The 9,217-nt window shown below is 40.4% G+C and overlaps 1 protein-coding gene across 2 annotated transcripts in view; it reads left to right on the forward strand.

Annotated features, from left to right (window-relative positions):
- GPBP1 (GC-rich promoter binding protein 1) overlaps positions 1 to 9,217 on the forward strand; it is a 57,245-nt gene that overhangs the window by 44,096 nt on the left and 3,932 nt on the right. For both annotated transcript variants that reach the window (XM_006021255.2, XM_025201153.1), the window contains 3 exons: positions 341 to 481; positions 1,070 to 1,234; positions 4,022 to 4,206. In XM_006021255.2, the coding sequence (XP_006021317.1) occupies positions 341 to 481; positions 1,070 to 1,234; positions 4,022 to 4,206 (491 nt within the window). The remainder of the gene's footprint in view (positions 1 to 340; positions 482 to 1,069; positions 1,235 to 4,021; positions 4,207 to 9,217) is intronic.

Raw genomic sequence — 9,217 nt, forward strand, 5'->3', positions numbered from 1 at the left:
CAGGAATTGACATCCCTGAGAACTAACAGTACAATGGCATTTTACGTTGTTGAAAATGCTCTCCTTAATATTGTGGTATGTAACAAAAGTTGTGTAACTTATTCTATTCCATTGTTAAACCAAAGGAGACCACCCTAAATTCAAAAGGGGCAGGCAATATTTTGTAAAACAAGAAGTGAAAATAAGTTGAATGTAATTTCTTTCCAATAAGAAAACAATTTTAGTTTTGTGCTAGTATTAATTAGGACTATGGTTACAGTAGTATTGGTTTTAATAATTTAGCTTTTTCTAAAAATTACTAAAAGCACATCTGTTTAATTACTTTTTTGCTTCTGTTTAGCCTATACAATGGAAAAGCCAAACAAAAGAAAATAAACTTGGGACTCCATTCCCTCATGAGTCTGCATATGGAATTGGGAACTTCAGTGCTTTCAAATCAACTGCCAAGGCTTTTAGTGCATCACAAAATTCAGTGAAAGAGGTATTTTTTCATCCAGTCCTTTAAAAATTTGAAATGTTCTGATTAACTCAGTAGGTACCAAGTGAAAACTGTAGAATTTTTATTAAGTTACAGGATTTATAGGTATTTGTCTTATGGGAACAGACAAGCTACAGATGACTGAAATTTTAATTTCTTAATGTTGTGGGCATGCTTCCAGCATGTGTACCTGACATCCTGTATTGTAGTTATGGTGTGGAGGAAAAATGGTGGATTAGGCATTTTTTTAAACTTCTCTAAGTGTTAAACTGAAATATTGATGTTAATGAGAGAGAATCAAGGAATTGCCAGTTTTGGCTTCAAAATGTGTTGCATCATTGGGTACACACAAAGTATACAGAGTACCCGGGGGTAGCAGGAACTTTTGATATCCTCCTTTTATTTATTTTTCTTTATATAGGCATACTAAGTTAATTTTGGAATGTGGATGCAGGTGAAACCTGAAACCACAGTAGGCATGAATCTTTTTAATTTTTGCTCAATAAAAGGAACCTTCTGTTTCTCATCAGCATAGTTGTTTCTAATCCAACAATCTTTCAATATTTTGTTTGTCCTTCCTCCCCTGTTTAGTGTAATCGGTCAAATTCTTCATCGCCTGTTGACAAAGTTAGTCAGCCTCGTTTAACAAAGTTGACAAGAATGCGCACAGATAAGAAGAGCGAATTCTTGAAGGCATTAAAAAGGGATAGAGTGGAAGAGGAGCATGAAGATGAGAATCATGTTGGGCAAGAGAAGGTAGGGGTCTTCAACAGTTAATAATAAAACATATCTCAAAACATGTTGTTGTGTATGTTTGTTTTGATTGTAACTAGATTTGCATATACTTACTACCACAAAAGTAAAATTGCCCCAGTAATTTAGAAAGTCATTATGATAAATAAGTGTGGAGTCCTAAGTTTGTTTAATGGTATGAAAAGAATTGATTATTTCTTGTTGAGTTGCTTGGAGCCAGATACTCAAAACTGTCCTTTTTATACCATGACATTTAGTTCCTATTTTTAACAAGAATTGATACATTTCTTCAGTTTTATATTTTTACTGGACTTTTGTTGGCAGCATATGAAATGATGATTTGACTGCCATTCTTTTTTATTTATGCTTATTATGCATGCTCAGTTGCTCATCCATGTAGCTACTGATGACTTCTTATTTATCTCATTTAATCCTTTCCATTGCATTTTAATTTGATGAAGTAGGTTTCTTTTTTTCCATTAGGATTCTGGGTATCTCCTTAGTGATGCTTGCTTTCGAGTATTTCAAGAGCTGTGTGACAGTTGTGGCATCTTTTTTCAGAAATGCTTACTATTAGAAAGCTCTTCACATTTTAATATACTAATGTTTTAATATGATCCAATAGCTCAAAATTGCTTCTAGTTTGACTAGCATTAAAGCTTCTAAATTAACTGGGTAACTACTGAAAGAGATTACCAAGGATTGTAGAGGATTCTCCATTACTGGAAAATTTTTAAATCAAGATAAGTTTTGTTGAGAGGCAGTCTTTCACATGAAAATTCCTGTCTGACTCGAGCCATAGGACCTCCCTGAATATAGACTAAAAGATCATAATACTTGCTTCTGGTTTTCAATAATTGCTTCATATAAGCCATGAATTTGCTGTTTATGTAAATGTGTTTAATTTCTTCCACTACTAAGCAGCATAGTAACACTTCTATAACTATCTAAATTAATTGAGGGGGAAATCCAGTTTCTTTAGAAAAAATGAGCATATTTGATCATGAAATGAGTAAGTGGGAAAAAAACTTACCCATGAATGGCTTCTTTACAGTTACTTTTCAGCTCATTTCCAGTTAGTACTTTTAAGACTGGCTTACGGTATTTGTCCAGCTTCCCATTCTAGCAAAGGATTTTAGGAACTTGAAATGCAAGTGTTTTCAAATAATATGCTCTCGGCTTCTAAAGCTGTGCCAGTTGACCCAGGACTACTGAAGACCAAGAAAGAAAGGAAGAGGAGAATAAAAGTGAAGGAATGGAGGAGGATTGTGACAAGACCAACTATTTTTTTTTGCAGTTACTTGTTCTCATCAGATTTTAAGAGCTGTCTTTTGGATGGATGGATGGATGTCTGACCGTTTTAAAGAGGCAAAATACTCATCTTCAGATTCATCATAAGACATGTAGAACATTTTTAGTGTGGGCAATGGATTTTTGCCAACTCAATACAGTGATGTACACAAACACCTATAGTATTGAGGAATTAAGGACTGTCAACACAGAAGAAAGTATTTAAGCTACTGCACAATAATAAAATAACTATCAACAGGCTGCAGAAGCAGCAATAGACTCTAAATTTGAACAGAGAAATGCTCAAATGAATAAGTAGCTCCTAAGATACTGTTGCAATGGGAGTTGTAGAAGAAATCTGGTACAGTTAGGAGACTAATAGGAAAGACCACTTGGAAAGAAATGTACTCAAAACCGTTATAAAGGTGAGCAGCATACTGTGCTCAGAACAACGCTGAAAATAGCATGTTCATCTCTGCAGTATTACTAACACTTGTCATTCCTGCAGTTGGGTTATCTTTTGGGCAGCCAGCTCGGGAACATAAGTTACTACAAGATAAGCAAGAGTGAGAACTTGTCTTGTTAGTTACTGTGCAGAAATATCCTTGTGCACCCCTTTACTCTTCTTTTAAACAAAGTAGCTTGCTTGAGTTTCATTGAGGTGTAAGCTACTTTGCATTAATCATGTAGCAGTCAGACTGCTGCTGGTACCTGAACTAGCTAGTTTGGATATGACTGCAGTAGACCTACTTACTGTGACATTTTGAGGCCATCCCTCTTTGTAGTGGTTTAAAATTCCATGAACTTTCATACAACTGCCATTGAAAACTTTGATGTTCTGACCAGATGTATAATTGAAAACGTACATTATACATAAGCTATTTACCTTGTTTTAGTTAAATTTCCTTCCCTAAATTACTGTTGGTTTGTTTGCCATTTACTTGGAGTTGCCTTTCCATTCTACCTCAAGAGGGCTTTTAGCCCAATCCACTTCAAGTAAACACTGTGTTCATTGGAGAGACATTTTTGTAAAGCTTTGAGATAGACTGTATATAAATGTAATGTGCTAGAAACTCATAAAAATGACCAGAAGTCTTTCCAGAGTGTTTTTCCTAAAACTCTTGAGTTTTATAAATCACTTTTGGGAATATTCACTAGTATTATGATTGACTATTAAGTTGATTTGTTTCCATTATGATTGTGATTGTAACGTTTTAAATATGGGGATTTAGTTTACACACACATTACAGAAATGTTTAGGAACAGCAAAGCACTTTTCACAGTTCCTTGAACCTATTAAAGAAGTTGGTTGCAATTTAAACAATAACCCCACCCCCCCCCCCGCTCAATTTATATTTAAAAAAATTATATTTAACATTTTGAAGGTCACTTATGAATCAGAGCAACTGTAGATAAATTGTAGCATTTACCAAGAGCTTACTTTGTGAACAGACCTTTTTAGAATAGCATCTGACAAATACTTATTGCACTTCTTAACAGGATGATGAATCATTTAACTTGCATAATAGCAACAGTGCTCATCATGAGAGGGACATAAACCGAAATTTTGAAAATGAAATTCCACAAGAAAATGGAAATGCTTTGGTGACCTCTCAGCAAATCATTCGGTCTTCAGCTTTCCCACAGGCAGATGTCCTTTCGAGCTCGCTTGAGGCAGAACATAGGTAAGTAATATTTATTTTAGTATTGGTGATGGGACACCCTGTCCTGAATTTAGAATTGTGTTATGTACATACTTATTCACATACTGAAGTGACTTAAAACTGAAGGTGTGTTCAGGAGGCTTTGCACTTAATTTTTAAAATTCTCAAGAATGATTCCTAATTTAACAGTTTTTAGCAATTGGGACAGTGTTATGAAATAGATTTCCTTTGCTTGTGCTAAAACTCTCTCACTGTCAATTTTAGAAAGGGTGTGCCTGTGTGTCTATTTTAAACTAGATGAGATTTCATCTGTTTTTGCATGAAATGGAATACAAATAGCTTGCTTTCAATAAAAGATGTCTCTAGCATATGAATATTTAGAATAGGCATTTGAAATGCACAGCACAGTTGTGTTTCAGATTAATATGTACGTACAAACTTGGTATTCTGTTTTAATCTCTTGAAAATAAAACACAGTTCAGTTAGCAATGTGAATGGTTAAACATTTAACCATTCACATCCCTAACTGGTAATATCTTACCAGTTACCTTTTTAGCATGGGGTGGGGAGCAATCCAGTGGACAAGCTACAGCATATCTTCCTTTTAAATGATTGGACTAATTTTCTGTCCTGTCTCCCTAAGTAGTCTGCTAATTTTCCTCTGGACAGGGCATGTTGAGCAAGGAAAAGCTAAATTCTTAGGCTTGTAGTTGAACTATAATTACCAGTACTTTTAATTATCAAGTTGTTATTGTGGGGGTATGCCTACTGTGCGGGCCAGGAGCGATCCGGGCCCTTTTTTGCTCCGCGCAGGCTGTGGCCAGCAGCCCGGGCACGCTGGATCGGAGAGAACAGGTGACACGCTAGAATTAGGCATGGACGCGTAATGGTTGATTCAAGATTGTTTACTTATACCGAAGATGGTCGTGGTGTAGGCTGGACAGTTTTCCAGACACAGCTCCGATTAAATCCTCGTTTGAGGACTACGACAAGCTCGGGTCTCTCCCACGGAGTTGTTGAGGCTCCGTGGGTCCTTTTATTCACTCACAATTCACTCACACGAAGTTTGCTAGGCTCCGTGGGACTTTTTGCACGCAGGGAGAGGGATACGTCGAGGATTGCGAACGGCGACGGGGAGAGGCTAGAGGCTGATCAGACCTCTGTTGCCTGCTTGAAATGCGCTGGGTCCGATAGGCTCCGCAGCGCTTAGAGATCTTCACACAGCGTGAAGTCTCCTCCTCCTGGTGTTCGTGGAGTCCTCCAACTTGGGCGGAAACCACTCAAGCTTTTTATACGGCTAGCAAGCCAATCGCTAGCCGCCACGTGTGAATAATTTCACGCAAGCCAATCATGGGGCTCAAATTATAATACAAATGGCGGGAACTCTTTGCAAAGTGCATTTCTGTGCTGCAGAGAAGAAATGCACACTGTAAAGAGAGCTACAATTTGGCGGGAAAATAATTCAGCGGTGCCAAAGCGCGCACACAAACAAAAATCACACCCTTGGGTTGTGACACCTACCTTTTGACTCAGTTCTGTTTTCTAGCTACTAGCATAATTTTAAACAACTGTTTGCTGCTTACATTTTTTTTTTGTGTGACTGGTAATGTAGATGTTGGCCCTACAAGGATTCTAAAACATTATTTGTTTCTGAAAAGCAGGCTTGCCTTAAAGGTGTAATTCAAAATTATTCTTTAAAAGCCCCAGGTCTTCTCAAATAGTTAAGTAATAGTTGATGATATCCAAACAATTAAGAACTAGGATATAGTCCTTTTCAGCATTTAAAAGGTCTTCGTCCCTAACAGTTCAAAGTCATGTCAGCTTTTTTTCTATCTGCCTCTTGCAAAAATTTCACTAAAAAGCAGTATCCTACCAGTTCTGATCATGTATGACTTCAACCCTCTCCTGTTCCCTCCCATTCAAACCTCAAACCCATTTCTAGTTTCAGTTTCCAAGTCATTGGAAGCAGTCTGTTCTTTAGCAGACAGGCCTGCCTGCCTTGTAATGCTTTCACTTGAGCTATAGCATATTTTTTAGAAAGAGATTCGTATGGATTTTAATGCCTGCATTAGTGTTGCTTTCCATGAATGTGTAATAATCCATGTAACAAGTGTGTTTGAAGGTGTATGTCTTTTTGTTCATCCCTAGTAACAGGAATTAGTTTCACTTTCAGATTCCACATGTTCTGTCATCTTGAGAAGGCAAATAACTTCACTGGTTTAATTACTCGTGGTCATTCTTCATGACAGTTTTTCTAATTGGTTTTGGGCCCTTATACACCATGGTGCTGCCTCTGCTACCTAGTAGTGCAAAATAACCACCAGTAAGTGTGTACTGTTGACTCCCTGTAGTCTTGAAGTTTCTTTATATTGATTGTGGCCTTTTCACACCAGATCAGCTGGCAAAAAATGCACTCGGGTTTGTGGAGTAAGCTTTTCAGTCTGATTTGATTCAGTTTCATCTGGTCTAATCATGAACAGAAAACAGTCCTAACTTCATACAACTTCACTGCTTATAGGTTTAGGACTGTTAATTTTACAGTTGTTTTTTGCTCATCTGTTCCATACAGTACATGTTCATTTATATGGTCACATTATTCTTGATATTTGGAGTTCTCTGCAGACTCCTGTGTAAATGTTCTGAGGCAAGGGCATCTTGGTTAGCCTTGTCTTGATGTTTTTCTCAGTCAAGCAGGGATACCGAGAAGGTGGCTTTTTCAGAAAAATGTTTCTCTCTGAGCAAGACTGAATCTTACAACAAAACATGGCTGTTGGTGTGATGGGCTTGCTTGCTTTGGTGTTTTTTAGATGGATTCTTCTCTGGGGTTTTTTTATTTTTTTTTGATAACATTGACATGTCAAAAAAGTATTGTGCAGGCCTGCTTGAGTAATGTAAACAGTAGATGCTTTTGCATCAAATGAAGAAAAGGATCCTTTCTCACTTTCTAATTTCAGGAGTATTGAGGGAGAACTTTTGCACACCACTTCTAGCACAGGAATCATTGAAGGCATTAAAGTCGAGAGAGGCAGAATTTCTAAGCCATACAGACAGAGCAGCAGGAACTTGATGCATCTAAAAGGATTAATTTTTTTTCAGTTCAGGAAATTTTGCTCTTTTAATACTGTTTTTTAAAGAGTTACATATTCTGTCTTCTGGTAATAATACTAGAATCTGAACATAGAATCTGAATGTTGGTCTCTGTAAACTAGTAGAAACTAGTAAACTTTGTTTCCAGTTGACTGTCCTGGTTGTAGATCTCTTTACTAGAGGTAGCAGTTAAGTGAGGTTCTGGCCTTCAGAGCCAGATGTCTCTGTCTTAAGGCACATTAGTATCCTAAATGTAGTCTGTTCTCATCTCCTTGGTCTCTTGTTTCTAGTCTGCCTTTCTTTTCTCCAGAGCTCTGTAGAGGGACTATTTTACAGAAGCAGAGTTTTAGAATTTTCTATTGATTTTATTTTTTTTTCTTTTTAAGATTGTTGTAGCATTTTTTTTAAACTTATGTTCCAAGTGGCAAGGATGCTGTCTCATAAATAAAAAAGGCTTGCTTTTGATCTAGTCACAGGCAGGTTTTTGTAGGCATCTTTTCAGAGTGTTTGCACATTTTATCAGGCCTGTTTGGAGAGTAAAATCTGGTGCGAGGGGCTAAAGGACACCGATGTTAGAGATGGGGAATACGTATCTGAAAAATGCGTAGGGAAACTTTGATCTTCAGTTATATTTTAATATTGTATTCCAAAGTTGCAAAAATAGGCCTTTAGCAGAGAGCAAGATTTCAGCTGAAAGACTTTCTGATGTTTCAGCTTCCATGTGCCTTCTAGATCAGGGGTGGGCAAAATATGGCCTGCAGGCTGGATCTGGCCTGCCAGGCCATTCTGTCCAGCATATGGGGCCCCTAAAAAATTTAGAGAATTAATTATTATCTGCATGTGGCTGCCTGTCAAAGATTAAGGCACTGGCAGCAGCAGGACACAGGGGGAGCCAGTGGCAGGACCCAGCGGCTGAGCAGCAAGGCCCACCCTGCTCCCAGCCCCCAACTGGAAGCCTCTGTGGCCTCTGGCTTGGTGACCCTTTTGCTGTTCCCCACCCTCCTTCCATCTGAATAGAAATTCAGATAAGATAGGATGCAGTCAGCCCAAGCTGTGGGACCCGGGCTAGGCCTGGTGGTGTCGGCAGGGCCTGGTAAGGAGGAAGGGAGTGGGAGCAGAAGTTGCTGCGATCTTCTTGTGCTGGGCTGGGTGGTCCCATGGTGCACCATGCAGCTCCAGCCATGAAGCAGGAAGTGGCAGCAGGCAGGGGAAGCAGTGGGCAGGCAGGCAGGAAACAGTGGTGGCGGGGGCTGGAAAGCAGCAGTAGCAGTGGTGAACGGGAGGGAAAGTATGGAAATGGCAGGGGAGTGGTGGTGGCAGTTGGGAGCGCAGAGCCCGTGCTGGTGCCCAGGGTCCAGCAGGGGTAGGGTAGGGTGTCAGGAGTGCAGTGTCTGGGCGTGGGGTCTGCCTGGCTGCATTGCATGAGGCATGCATGCAGTCTGCGAGAGCCGCACGGGATGGAGCTGGCAGCCTGGCCCCATCTTGGCCTCATTGCTGCGCTGCGCTGCTCGCCTGCGCTGCTCGCCTGCGCTGCCCCTCCCCCCCCAATCATATCCACCCTAACATATACCCCCTTAATGCCCCCACACACTGCAACCGGTGGGTTGCGTGCGGGGTACGGTGACCCCGGCCCCAGTGAGGGGGTGGCCCCAGTGAGAGGGGGCAGTGGTGAGAGCAACCAGTGGGTTGCGTAGCCCCGGTGTGAGGGGGCACTAGTGAGAGGGGGCGTTGATGGGAGTCCCATTTAAGGGAGGAGGTGTGTGGTAATGCACTGTGTGCGCCTGCCACTTGCAACCAGTGGGTTGCGTAGCCCCGGTGTGAGGGGGCGGTAGTGTGAGAGGCCCCAGTGTGAAGGGGGCCAGCGACGAGGAGCCCGAGAGGGGCCGTACATCGAGCCCGGTAGAAGGCCAGCACAACAATAGGCCTCGAGGGGGCAGGGTCCTGC

The sequence above is a fragment of the Alligator sinensis genome, unplaced genomic scaffold, assembly GCF_000455745.1.
Source record: "Alligator sinensis unplaced genomic scaffold, ASM45574v1 scaffold123_1, whole genome shotgun sequence".
Classification (NCBI taxonomy): Eukaryota; Metazoa; Chordata; order Crocodylia; family Alligatoridae; genus Alligator; species Alligator sinensis.